Source organism: Electrophorus electricus, chromosome 22 (genome assembly GCF_013358815.1).
Source record: "Electrophorus electricus isolate fEleEle1 chromosome 22, fEleEle1.pri, whole genome shotgun sequence".
Classification (NCBI taxonomy): Eukaryota; Metazoa; Chordata; class Actinopteri; order Gymnotiformes; family Gymnotidae; genus Electrophorus; species Electrophorus electricus.
Window position 1 is genome coordinate 4464933 of NC_049556.1, and position 15000 is coordinate 4479932.

Consider the following 15000-nt stretch of genomic DNA (forward strand, 5'->3'; position numbering starts at 1 on the left):
CCGAAAAGCCAAACTTTGATCCCCGAACTGCAGGTGCACTGGCTTGCACCGTTGTTTGTTGAAGGGGAGGGTCTTGAAAACGATGACGCCAAATGCCAAAAGCGGACGACTGGCATCTGCACAGAGGAACAGCGGTCACCGGCTTAAGCTCGCGAGACCAGGGGGTCACCGGCCTAAGCTGGCAGGACAGCTGCTGAACACAACATACCCTGCCACCTTGGAAACAGACCGCGGGACTAAATCTGGGCTGGGTGAGCCGCGTGCTCAACGAAAACAGCAGATTGTTGTGGTCTTCCCGAAACTGGGATTTGTGCTGACGCCTGTGTTTCCAAGACGGAGACCAAAGGCTAAAGGTGGATATGCGCTGAAGCTAGACTCTCGAGCGATGGAAAAAGGAATAAAGTCTCACGTGTGATCTTGGTGGTCTGACGGGTAATCTCGTAGGCTCGTTTTCTACTCGCCATGACCACGTGGGTCCTGTGGTACGTGTCCACCATCCGTCTGTCCTGGTTTTCGTGGTGTGTTGCACCTCCTTCATTACTTCATTAATCTGTTTATTTGTCTTTAAGAACAGGTCCAATATCCAAGTGACTTTTTAAACAAGGCACTGATGGAGGCCTCGGATTTTAAATGTTTGGGAAATTCCTGAGCACATTTTATGTCGCGCATTAGAAGACCAATCACTGCAGCTTTTGCTGTTTTACTGTGTGATTTTCAAACAGTTTCTTGCAGTATCCCTCAACAAATCAACATTTTTGGGACAACATTAAAAAAAAAATACCAAGCAGTTCTTAAGGTCAAGAGTGGTCAACTGGGGTTCTGTTTTATGAATTCCATCATGTAATATACGCAAACAATCAGTGGGGGGGCGCTGTTGTCCATGGAAAAGAAAGACGAACAGAACTGCAATGTTCAAGTTTAAATATGCCTCGGGTACCACAGTACTGTCTGCCTGGGTCAGTCGCAGTTGGATACAGAACATCGCCTTTGCTCAGAGGAGCCTGTCCTATGTCCCTGGATCCATTAGGATAAAAAAAAAACCTCGGATGGGTTTGTCCGGCTTCATTCTGGCTTCTGTGCTTGCTTAAAACCCAAATGAGAGTCGTGCTTTTTCTATTCCATTGTGCAGACATCACGGCCGTTCCCTTGTGACTGACGCAAGATGCAGTTTATTATAGTGTCAATGCCCAATGGCAAGTTCAGCAAAAGCTACAGTTTACATGCACATATTACCCAGAATGTAAGTCCAAAAACTGCAGGTGTAAACACGTTAGCACACAACTTTTTGTTTTGAATGTGTCATCGTAGTCGGAAAAGGTTCCAAGCAGAACGTGCAGACGGGTACACACGTTTAGCGATATTATGGGAACAACGTGGCATCAAAAGACAACGGCAATAACCGCCGCAGAAGTGTCAAGTTGAAATGGCCCTTGGTCTTTCCCCGTACTGGACACAATGAAACGTAGATCTTGGAATTTGGTTATAAATCCCAAGAGAATCCACTTAAAGGAAGGAAGATTTGGGAGAAATGTCTTGAACAGTACTCTTGCTCAAAACATCAGCCTCTCAGACGGATGTAAAAATTAAAAGGCAAGAATGCACAAGGACCGGCACAGTTCCCAGTAAAGGAACTGTTCTAATAGCAAAAGGCAGTCTAACTGTTCTAAAAGCAAAAGGCAGTAACTGCCTTTTGCTTTTAGAACAGTTCCTTTACTGGGAACGCTGGGGAGTTCGACTGTAGCGTTTTGGAGTAGGTCGGGCTGTAGTCTACTTTTGGCACTTTCAAAAGGAAAGTTCATCCAAATAAGGAAATAAATGATATTAGAGACGTCAGACCGTTTGCCATCTGCCGCGTTTAAATTTGAGGCTTATTGTATACGTAATGTTTAACATTTTAATGTACACTTGGTTATAAATGGTATTAAAAGACAACTCTTTTTATACACAGCAGCTGTGTGATTAATGATGTACAGTGTTGGCTCAGACTGTCAGGGGAATTTATATTATGCAGTCAATTCAATGTAGGCAAAAATCTGGACAATGCAGCACTCGCAGTTTGGTCAAGCATCTGTTCATGTTTATCATGGTATTCCGGCCTTTGATTATAGTTTACAGGCGCGTCAAACAATTTACGCGAACGAGCGCACCTTTGCTTGTCCGTATTCCCATCTAACGATTGTTCTGCCGAGGTAGGGCAGAAATAACGGTTCAGCCACTTCAGGTGCATACGGAATATTGCTGAAATGTGTCAGTGCTCCGACGTGGCACGGCCGGAACCTTGACTCCGCGCGCCTCTAACCTCCCACTCGTGTCGTCACGCGGGAGGAGGGCTGGAACTTTAAATATGGGACGAGACGCGAGGCGCAGCAGGAGTCGCCGCACGGTCGCAGCGGGCAGGACATGTGGACGTTTTGTCGGCTCCCGTGAGGCGTGAGAGGTTGATTTATGAATGAGGAGAACATATTGTTTGACTGACGTTTGCAGAGTCGGTGAAGAAAACCCTTCCGTTCGGATAGATCAAAATAGATCAGTCTAAGTAAGCTTCGACGAAGTTTTTGGGGATTTTTTCTCTCTCTCTCTCCGTTATACTTTGCGTTAAGCGGGTGGCGATATTGCTGAAACTGGACATTGAGAAAGTGCTGCATCGAAACACTCGCGCACGTTGTCAGGCTGACGAGACGTTTTGTACTTCGAGGCATCGGGGCGCACTTCGGAAGCAAACGTCCGGGAGAAGTGGACGCGCAAGCACCCACGAAATGAGCGACAAAAGCAAGTGAGTATTTCCGAAAAACAAAACAAAACAAAACAACTAGTTCTGAGTTACTTTAAGTTACCTGTGTTTTTCTCCACTTCAGCGCGGGCTTCACCACGCGGGGTGCTCTTCCCTTGAGCAGATGTAAAGCTGTAACAGAGACCGCTTTCTTTCTGCGGGCGCGCTTCTGGTGATCGGTTCAAATTTCGGCTCATTCTCGGTTACTCATCGTTCGCAGCACGTTCCGCAAGCTGCCGTGGTGTGCGGGTGACGTAGTTTAGCGTCTTAAGCGTCTTGCGGTTCAAGCTCGGCCCTGCGCGCCAGCGCAGGAGAAAAGCACCTGCGCTGTTACAGCGGCTCCGTTACGCTGCGGTGCTTGCGAAACGACGAGTCAAGTCCGCGACGGGCTTGACCAACTGCGCCGACTGCAAAGAGACGAAGGCTTAGTCGCAGTCGTTAGAGCTTCACTGAAGCCACTGTTTCCAAGAACGGCCCGTCGCAGTCGGTTAGATCCTCAACGCCTAGCGGGCCACACGGTAGCGCCGGTTAACGGTGCAAACTGCGGTACCCCGGTGTCGGTGGTCAAAGCGTCTCTTCTCTATTTGGGGGGGGGGGGCGCGAATGCAGCATGTGTTCGTTGTCATGTCCTCGGGAAGTCGTGAGATGTAAAGTTTATCGCTGACAGATAAACGCCGACTGATCTAGATCCTGGACTGTGACCGACGTTTCTCAGTCATCAGTTTCTGCGCTGCGCGTCGCTTATCCTCTTTACGGCGTGATTAGCTTCGTCAGATAATTATTAAGCGATTAATGCGCCGAAATCAATCTTGCTTGCAGGACTGTATTAGGATAAGAAAGCGGTGGTGTGTGAAAATAATCCGAGTTTGGCACTTATTCTGAGTCTGTGTTTATATTTGGCTTTGCTCTGTTAAAGCGCGGAGCGACAAGGAGATGCATGCGAGATTCTTTAGGTTTACCGTCTGTTAAAATTGGACAGTTTCCGCGTAGTTCAACGCTTGAGCCTACAGACGAGCTCTGCTAATCCTGTCTTCTTCCTATTATACCTGTCCATCAGCATTCTTTACTATTGTCTAAATATTCCCACACAGGAAACAGCAACATCAGTCACAGCACTCAAACACATTTCCTGGTAAGTTTTCTTATCTAAACAGGTATATTGTGTAAAAAAAAATTCCAGTAGTTATTACTGGCGAGAAGAGGGGCGGAAAAAAGTCCCTTAGCCACGATGGAATCTCCAGTGTGTACCAAAGACTGATGGGCAGTATCCTTCAGTGTAAACATATCCCTGTTCAGTCATCTGTGCATGAGTTCAAAGAGTTCACTTATCAGGCCGAAGGAGTAAAAAATCGTGTGTTGGTGGGAGCAATAGAAAAGCTACGTATTGATTTGGCGGAGGACAAAAGGAGACAAAAAAGAAAAACCAGAAGGAAGGAGAGTGTAACGTTTGCTAGGTTCCTTGTATATGTATAAAAAGGCTGTAGTGCTACATATTGTGATCGTGACATGTTACTGGTCAGTGGATGGCCTCCATTATTTTGACCCAGCTTGACCTTGCGTTGGGTCTGTGCACAGTGACGATTTATCAGAGCGCCCAATGAACGCTTATCTTCATCACCAGAGGCTGGACAGGAAGCTCACGATGAAAAAAAACAAAGTCTGTCAGGGCTCATTTGCATATTGTGGCCTTCTGCATTGCAAAGGTTAATGTTGGAGGTGGAGTTAACAGTCTGTTTTCAAATACCACCTCTTAGGTCACGTTATATATACACATGTTAACATATAGTCATCATATAGTCATAACAAACGGCAATTAGCACCAGCTCTCTCTGTTGATCGCTGTCTTGAACTTTGCAAATTTGAGCACTAGGAGTTCTCTTTTCAGCTAAATTTGGACTGAATGATTGTGCCAGTGCCTCCCCAGACCCCACACACACACACACACACACACACACACACACACACACACACACACATATACACACACACACACACACACACACACACACACACACACACATATACACACACACACACACACACACACACACACACACACACATACAAACACATATACACACACACACACACACACACACACACACACATACATACACACACATACAAACACACACACACATAGACACACACACACACACATACACACACATACAAACACACATACACACACATACACACACACATACACATACAAACACACACACACACACACACACAAGCACATACACATGCACACACACACACACACACATACACATACAAACACACACACACACACACAAGCACATACACACGCGCACACACACACGCGCACACGCACACACATACACACACACACACATACATACACACACACATACAAACACACAAACACACACACACACATAGACACACACACATAGACACACACACACACACACATACAAACACACACACACATAGACACACATACAAACACACATACACACACACACACACACATACACACACACATACATACACACACACATACAAACACACAAACACACACACACACACATAGACACACACACATACACGCACACACACACACGCTCACACGCACGCACACACACATACACACACACACAAGCACATACACACGCGCACACACACACACGCGCACACACTCACACACGCACGCACGCACACATACACACACACACATACAAACACACACACACACGCACACACACACACACACATACAAACACACACACACTCACACACACACACACACACGCGCACACACACACATAGACACACACACACATAGACACACACACACATACTCACACTCACACACACACACACTCACACACACACACACACTCACACACACACACACACACTCACACATGCATGCACACACACACACACACATAGACACACACACACACACATACTCACAGAAACACACACACACATACAAACACACACACAGATAAAGCTTTTTATTTTAGTAATCTGTCTAGAAAACTAGCATACTGAACTCACCTGCTCTACACATACTGTAAATCTCTTGCACACTTTAATTGCAGCTTTATTAAGTACCAAGTCAAATTCTTCGAGAGCATAACTTGGGAATGGCTCATAATTAACTAGATTTAGATGGAACACCCAAAAAGGCACAGCGCTTCATGTAATCCAGGAACCAGTATCAGTACTGTACCAGTACATCTGGAGTCCTAGAATCTGTCACATACCTGCAATTCTTCTGTTCTTTATTTCTGGAAATTTCTCAGCGGTGGCAACTGTTCTGTCGTGGATGTCCTGGATGCGCTGCAGTTATTTCAAAATGGCAGAAATAATGAGGGTGATGAAGAAGTATGACTTATGAGTATGATTCCAGCATTAGAAACAGTGATGCAAGCACCCTGACCATTAGACATGGCCAATCCAGACCAATCCAGACTAATGTAATCCTGGTTAATGCCATCCCGCCACTGTAAGAGCCAATGAATGCCCGCCTGCCAACCACACGGAGGAACACAGGTCTTTAGTGCTATAACCAAACATTCCTGTATCCACACACACACATCTCTATGCAGTTTGCAACCTAGTTCTCTAGTATCCTCTATTAGCCACATAAGTCTTCAATATTTGCATTTGTTCTTATTGGCCAATAGTTAATTAATATTTACATTATCCCCACTATTGGCCAATAGTTAATTAATGTCCCCATTAGCCTGCTCTTTTATTTAATCAGGTGTGTGAGACCCCAGTGGGGGACTGTGATGTGATGGATTCAGGTTTGGGTTCAGTGCTGAACGAACACTTCAGTATTCATTCGGATACCACCAAACACAGCTGGAGTTATTTCAGGACTTAATCTCACTACGCACCCCTTCACTGCTCCACCTAATTCACCTCAGTTTCCAGCTGATTCACTGTCCCTCCTCCACCTAATTCAATTCAATTTGGAGTGTTGACTGGTATATAAAGTCAGATTAAAGGTTGATGTGGGACATGTATCAAAACAAAGGGGTGTTGAAACAAGGTTTGTTTTTCTGTATTCAAACTCACGCACAACTGTGCGGCTAGCGTATGTGGGTTTTTTCCCCCCGCCGCTGGCTGCTAAATCACTGTTCCTGACACTCGATAACAATGCGGGACTGAAAAAATTTGACTAAGTTGTCAGGTTAGTTTAGGAGTCATCTAGAGGAGATACTCTAGATGAAGCATATGTACATATGTACATCCATAGACATAGTGATTATATAGTGGTTGAGTGCTGTTCTGTACCCTTGACTCAGCCGGACAATGTCCGGACCATATTTTGAAATCTTTTTAAAGTCTATTTCACTCCCATGCCATTACCTTGAAAGAATCAAGGATGCCAAAAAAACAAAAACAAAAAAAAAACATGACAAAGCTGTACTGACAAAACTGTGGTCTGGATCCTGGACTTTTATGCTGTCCTGATAAAACTGTGGTCTGGATCCTGGACCTTTATGCTGTCCTGATAAAACTGTGGTCTGGATCCCGGACCTTTATGCTGTCCTGATAAAACTGTGGTCTGGATCCTGGACCTTTATGCTGTCCTGATAAAACTGTGGTCTGGATCCTGGACTTTTATGCTGTCCTGATAAAACTGTGGTCTGGATCCCGGACCTTTATGCTGTCCTGACAAAACTGTGGTCTGGATCCCGGACCTTTATGCTGTCCTGACAAAACTGAGGTCTGGATCCCGGACCTTTATGCTGTCCTGACAAAACTGTGGGGTGGATCCTGGACGTTTATGCTGTTGTCTCCCAAACACTCAGTGCTGATCAGAATCCCGTTTCAGGGGATCGGGGAAAGACTGTGAGCCATACGTGTTAAGACATGTAACGTGTTTGACTCTCTGTGGAGTCTAGTTTGTCTCTTGGTCTTTGTGAGACTTATGGGTTGTCTCACAAACAGTGACTGCAGTTACGACTGTTGGCTAGGAACTAGATCCAGAACATCCGTGAAGAGTCGGTAAGTTTTACCTTATTGGTGTGATGTTCTAGTACATGCGGTTCCTCACCAACTGACATTTTTAAAACAGGTGCTTTTATGTTGCAGACAGCTGTGAAGTTTTTTGAAGAAGGCTTGTGATTTATTATGGGTTAACTTTGTACTCATGCATCAGCTGTGGTTTCACAAATGGCTGTTTCTAATTGGCTCATGTTGTCATGAGGCAAGCGTATTGCGTAAAAACGTGTCCAATTGCTCGGGGGAGTTATGTCAGTCCAGTCAGAAGGGGATAGGTTTTAGGTCCTCTGCCCTAAAATTCCGCATTTTGACTAGACAGGAAAGGTACAGACGGAAGACGACAAGAGATGGCTCGAGTTCAAGCCGACGGACCGGCTTCCTCAGGACGATAAGAGCAGGTTTGGTCTGGGTGGCGACTGTCCCAGATTCGACGGGCTTTGTGTCACTGGCGACACCCAGACCAAACTCGCTCTCCCCATCCTGAATGAATGTGCCCTGGGGCTTTCGCTCCACCTGCTGTTCAATCGTCAGCCCTTCCCTGGAATTAATAGGTCCGGCCTTGGTGTACGTAGTTCATAACGGTTTGGCTAACAATAAGGTAGTCTGTAGGGCGCAGACAAATCTTAGGTCAAAGCCAAGTAAGCACTTCAGGTTAAACCAAAAGAGTGTGTTCTCTGTATTTACAAAGACCTACAAACACACTTAAGGTGCAGCTATCAGGCTCCAGAGCTTATCTGGTGTTAGCAAACTGGGGCTAATGGAATGAAAGTGGGTTTACTTTTGTTCAAACCCTGAGATGTTGAATACAGGGGAGTTTAGTTCACAGAGCTGGGCTGCTAACCACTGCTGGTTATGAACCAAAACATCAGAGGACTTGGACTGAACAGAACTCAGCCCCAGAGATGTGTGAGACCGTGGGATCTGCTGATCTGCTCCTGGCCTGAGGGAGCCAGTCCAGTTGTCACAACCCCGAAACAAGCACTACTTCCACAAACATGATTTGCCCGACGAGAACCTGCCCGACGAGGTGTGTGTGTGTGTGTGTGTGTGTGTGTGTGTGTGTGTGTGTGTGTGTGTGTGTGTGTGTGTGTGTGTGTGTGTGCGTGCACGTGTTGATGTGATGGCATGTGGTGTCTGCCAACACTGTGTGCGTAGGCATGTCTGCACTGGAACCATGTGGGCCATGTAAAACTCTGAGGCCCCTCCCACTTCCTCTTCCTTGAACGTGTGAATAACTGACAGCTGGAAATTCTCAGAAAGAAGCCTCAGCGTGCCTGAAGAGTCTTGTCACATGACAGTCACATGACTGATTCTGCCTTTTTCACTTCAGATAACCCATTAGCAGCATCTGATAGTGAGGCCTTACCACTTCTTAGCATTAAGCTAAGCATACACCCACAATATGGCTTTGCTAGAAGCCGCATTAACACTTTAATCTGTGTTCTCTGATTGTCATCTCAGTTGTGGCTCAGTTGAATGTCTCAGCACCGCGCGCGCATCTCAACCCCAGCATACCTGAATCTAATCCGAGTGACAGGAAGCAGAAGTGTGCAATGGCTATGTTAGAGTCGTACTCCTGTAAGCCATCCTTCCCCTGCAACAAGACACCACAGACGGTGTCGCGGTAACACCAGCAGTAACACGAACTCCACATTCATCGTGGGTTTCACTTCGCCGTCTGGCCCACGCCCGGAGGGGACCGGCCGACGCCAACGGCCGGCGAAAGTGCCCGTGCCGTGCAGGGCAGCGTAGAGGCGCACGGAAAAGCATCTGTCATGTCCATGTGGAGTGCACAAAATCCAGCATTTGTAGCCTCGTATGCGCACACAATGCTTGTGGTCTGTCTTCACTGTGTCTGCTGAAAGTCCACATGTCCACAAGTTCTTCTGAAAGTGCAACATGTACGCGCTCAGGTGCAGGGTTGTGTTCATGATGGGCTGACCTGCCGTAACCTCAGCTGACTGAGAGGAAAGACGAACGTGATACACGTGTGTGTGTGTGTGTGTGTGTGGGGGGGGGGTATGTGAGTGTATGTATAGGCTTTGTGTATGTTTACATACAACATTGAGTACACAAGCTGTATTTCAACATCAGTGCCAGTCATCATTTGTAATTTAACATCGTATATCCACTTTTTTCCAAAGGGCCGCCAGCAGGTATCTTGGGGTATTATTCCGTTAAACTGTCCCGTCTTCTTCAAAGCCAGATAGAGATTGCATAAAGGAAAGTTAGAGAGGGCTGGACGCCACGCCCACACGCAATGCACGCCACACCCACACACGTAGAACGCCATGCCACACCAAGAACAAAACAGAATATGACCCCGTTTGACCCTGGTGGAATTGCAGGGCTAGAGTAGCAGACTTTGGACTTACCTGTATTACAAAAACCTTTATTTTTCACCAGATTTTCTTTGGTGAAGATGAATGCACAATGACAAAAACATACAAATGGGGCAGCACTGTAGAACATAACCTCAAACACGCGCAGTCCAGATCAGACAGGGTACACGGATCAAGTCGGGTACATGGATCGGGCGGGGTCACTTTGCAGCCTTTGGTTCTACGCTCTTGCAACTACGATGACGCAACTGCCGTAACCTTTGACCCTTCCATGTCCTAGAGCACCTGCGCCTGCTTGGAAGACTATATCGCTTGTCTCATAAGGCGTGTTCTTCAGAAGTGCTGGGAATGATTAAATACATGTCCTGATTCACAGCCTGATGTCAGTCCAGTGTAATGCGGTGTGCGTCTTTTATTGTTACTCGATAGGATAAGTACAGAGAGGAAGCGCCCTGCATAAATGACAGAATCAGGCAGATCTTCCTACTGCGTCTGATAGCTAATTCACATAAGGGTGGGAACCTTATGAACTACACTGCAGTGCAGGTTTAATTATTATTATTATTGTTGTTGTTGTTGTTATTATTGTTATTATTATCAGTTTCATTTATATAGTGCCTTTCTTGAACTCAAGCACGCTTTACAGATGCTTTTATATATATATATATATAAAGATATTGTTTTAAGTGATCTCACTTGTGAAACTGAACATCTGTTCATGTTCTCTCCTTGACTGCTTCCTGTCTAAATTCCACCAGGGATCCAGAAGGGAAACGCAGTTTTTTGATCAGCTTTCACGATGTCAGGACCTCGTGTGCTGCCAAAAGACATTTAAAATGCTTTACGTTACGTTGGATTTGCAGCTGTGTACAGCGCACAAGCTCTAAGCTGCTTTGTACAAGGAACATAGTTTACAGAGTCCTGGGAGCTTACAGCTAAACTAAAAAAACAAACAAAAACAAAAAAATCTGTTCTTATCAGAAAACAATACCACACTCCTTTACAACAACCCTGACAGACCATGACAACATCATATTGGACAAAACAACTTCACCAGAAGTGGCTCGAGTATTTCAGAGAAATGTCTCCCTACCGAATAAATTAATCTGAAAATGGTACAATGTCAGTTGAGCGGTCGTCCACAGGCAATCTGACCTCGGCTGGTTATGGGCAATGTGCCATTATGACCCATTACAGCACTACTGGGTGAACAGCCATCACCTGACCATTCTGACCATTCAAATTAATATCACTTACTCTGACCAAAATAATCACATAACTCAACCGGAAAAATAGAACAAACCTGGCTTGTAAAAGGTTAATTGATCACTTGAATTTAGAAAACCTCACAGCTAAACTGAGAAACACAAAACCTTTCAAAATCACCCTGGTCCCCCTTTTAAAAATATCTTGAGTCGATTCCTCTACTTACATTGTATAGGCACACAGAATTCTGCAGTACTATTTTCTCACTTTCTCACTCTCCCTCGTTTTCCACCCCTTCAAAAGCAGCCGCAGTCGTACAGTGAAATGGAACCGGACAGAGAGTGTTAATAAGGTTCTCTGAAGCGGGGCAGGTGGCATTTAGTGTTTCTGGATCATTTGCAGTCTAACTTTAGGATCCTATTTTTACGTGGAACTGATGATCAATAAACTCAGAGCACACAAATTCTGAAAATAGCCCAGCATGTCTGACGATTGAGGCTCAGAGCCAGTCAGAACTTTGCTTATAGTTCGGTAAACAAACAAGCAAACACAAACATAAATAAAAAGCCTAAATACCAGTGCCAGGTGTCAGCAGCTGCTAGTTAGCTCTCGGTTTAAGGGTAGGAGAGGTTTTATTTACAAGAACTTGCTTCTTCCTACATAATGTGTAGGCACCTCAGTAATGGCCTCATCAGCCTCCAAACAGAGGCTCCTCCTGAAGTTCCTCGAAGCCTTTTAATAGTTATTTTACAGAGGATTAAAACCTGTGGCAAGACAAGGTGTGAGTTTAATCAGATCTCTCAGCAGCTCTACTTTCTGCCTGCGCTTTGGGTAAGCTGTAATAAGAGGTTATGTAAGGTGAACTGGGTTTAAGAAGAGCAACTCTCTCTCCCTCCCTCTCTCTCTCTCTCTCTCTCTCTCTCTCTCTCTCTCTCTCTCTCTCCCTCCCTCTCTCTCTCTCTCTCTCTCTCCCTCCCTCCCTCCCTCTCTCTCTCTCTCTCTCTCTCTCCCTCTCTCCCCCTCTCTCTCTCTCTTCCCCTCTCTCCCTCTCTCTCTCCCCCTCTCTCTCTCTCTCCCTCTCCCTCTCTCCCCCTCTCTCTCTCTCTCTCTCTCTCTCTCTCCCTCCCTCTCTCTCTCTCTCTCTCTCTCCCTCCCTCCCTCCCTCTCTCTCTCTCTCTCTCTCTCTCTCTCCCTCTCTCCCCCCCCCTCTCTCTCTCTCTCTCTCTCTCTCTCTCCCCCTCTCTCTCTCTCTCCCTCTCCCTCTCTCCCTCTCTCTCTCTCTCTCTCTCTCTCTCTCTCTCTCCCTCTCTCCCCATCTCACCCCCTTTCTCACTCTGTCCTGCCAGCCTCTCTCAGCTGGGTAATCCAGGCAGCTCGTTGCAGTAGCCACGATCAGAGAGCGAGGTCAGCAGAGCGACGGGCCGAGAAAAAGGAAGGAGGACGAACAAACAAAACAATCTAGGCAACGAAATATTGGAGGATAAAGTTGAAGTGAAGAGTAAGGGCACCAGGCAACTGTGATTCAAGACAGACAGACAGCCAGTCAGTCAGTTGGTTTGTACTGCTAAAGCTTTGCTGAACTGAAAGGAAGGAGACTAGCAAAGAGGTATACAGAGAACAGAGGCCCGTATTCACTAAGGAAGGAGGCGTTGCTTATCCGTCCACCTCTCACAGGGATACACAGTCAAAGAATTAGCTTGGGCTAACAGAGGGATACACAGTCAAAGAATTAGCTTGGGCTAACAGAGGGATACACAGTCAAAGAATAGAGACTTTGTAGGTTTGAAAGTTGGTGGTGTGTGTGTGTGTGTGTGTGTTATTTCTGTTATGTTTGGGTCTTTGATGTGTTTTTGATATGTGTGTGTGGTGGGGGTGGGGGTGTGTGTGTGTGTTCTGTTATGTTTGGGTCTTTGATGTGTTTTTGATATGTGTGTGTGTGTTGTATTGTTGTTATTGTTTGTATTGTGTGGTGTTTTGTGTTATATTCTGTTTGTGTGTATTGTTTTATGTCCCTTAATTGAGAGTGTTTCACCTGCAGTACCAGAGACTAAGTAATGGAGAATGTCACATACAGCTCCCAACATATGAAGGAGATGGAGAGCTCGATTAGATTTTGCCCTTTATGCACTAAACAATACGAAGAAACGAATTTCAGACCAGTACGCTGGTGTTGTGGGATGGAGAGAGAATGGGAGCAACTTGTTTTCTGAATGCAGATTAACAAGATTAAGATACAAAGATAGACTGGATGAAGGATCCCTTTAGACAGAGTGACTTACTCCAAGAAAAGACTCAATCTTGTAATGGAGTTAAACTGATCAGATTCAGTAGAATGAATGTTCTCTAAACACACACACACACACACACACACACACAGACACACACACAGAGAGAGAGAAAAACACTCGAGGTCCATGAATGCAGTAAAATGAAGTTTCATATAGGAACAAAATATTGATTAATAGTTAATATCAAGCTAAAACTGATATTATGATTTAAGAAATGGGCTGTTGATACTGGTGGTGTATTGGTGATGTCCTCAGTTGCCATACAAAAGTGAGTTCAGTTTTGACCTTTTGACGCTGTTTTCTGAAATCTCTCTCTCTCTCTCTCTCTCTCTCTCCATTTGTCTGTCTTTGCAGAATGGATGACGAGGCAGTGGTGGACAGAGGGGCCTCATATGTCAAACACCTGTGTGATGAGGACGTCGAGGGTAAGAAACACACGCACACGCACGCACGCACGCACACACACACGCGCACGCACACACACGCGCGCACACACGCACGCACACGCACACACACATTCTTCAGAGCTTAGTGGGACAGTGGAAATTTCAACAATCAGAGTTCTTCTTTCCTTATTCATTGTTTATCTTAATTTCCTCCTTTCATTGGCGTTTTCGTCCTTTGACACGTTGTTTTCATTTGTGCTTTCTTTTCTTTTTCCCGTCTTTGTTTTTCTTTCGTGCATTTTTCTTTCACCGACTTTCTTTTCATCATCTTCCTCCTCCTTTCCTTCCCTGCGCGGCTCAAATGACCCAGCCAGCTATTGTTACGACACAGGGATCGGAGCAGGAGAGTTATGGCCGATAATGACACTCTAGACAGAGGAAGGTGTTTACTGTCCTAATCTTCTGCGCTCCTGCGCGCACGCAGACCCAGGAAAGCGAGAGCTCTTCGATAAGGTGGTGTTAAATTCAACTAAGGTGTGATGACAGCGTCTTAAGAAAGTCTGGTTAAATTCCTGGTGCTGTTTGCACAGACTATCTATAGCAAGCCCACTACTCACCACACACACGTGCACTCAAGTCTTGCTCACTCTGGGTACACTGAGTCTTTCCTACCTTTGTACTGTTTTTAAGTGGCTCCTGTTTTTTTCTCACCCTTCCGTGAACCTTTAGAGCAAGTGGCACAACACCTCGCTCGCTCTCTCTCTCTCACACACACACACACACACACACACACACACACAACATGTGCCTCATCGCTGCCTCTGCACCCTTCTGAGCCGCGCACTTCGGTTGTGCTCGATACGTTCAGTCCCACCGTGTCGAAGCAGTGAAAAATAGCACCTATCACTACAGCTCGCCTTCATGTGAAAAATGAGAAATGTTGGCGTTTTATACGTGAGCACGGTAAGATCTTTAGCACGTGGCTAACAGAATGGTCGGTGCACTATAAA

The 15000-nt window shown here is 45.7% G+C and overlaps 1 protein-coding gene across 3 annotated transcripts in view; it reads left to right on the forward strand.

Moving 5' to 3' along the window:
- The first annotated feature begins 2380 nt into the window (after positions 1 to 2380).
- Positions 2381 to 15000, forward strand: part of slc4a4b (solute carrier family 4 member 4b) — a 54497-nt gene continuing 41877 nt past the window's right edge. For all 3 annotated transcript variants that reach the window (XM_035521168.1, XM_035521169.1, XM_035521170.1), the window contains exons 1-2: positions 2381 to 2773; positions 13959 to 14029. In XM_035521168.1, the coding sequence (XP_035377061.1) occupies positions 2757 to 2773; positions 13959 to 14029 (88 nt within the window). In that variant the 5' untranslated portion in view covers positions 2381 to 2756. The remainder of the gene's footprint in view (positions 2774 to 13958; positions 14030 to 15000) is intronic.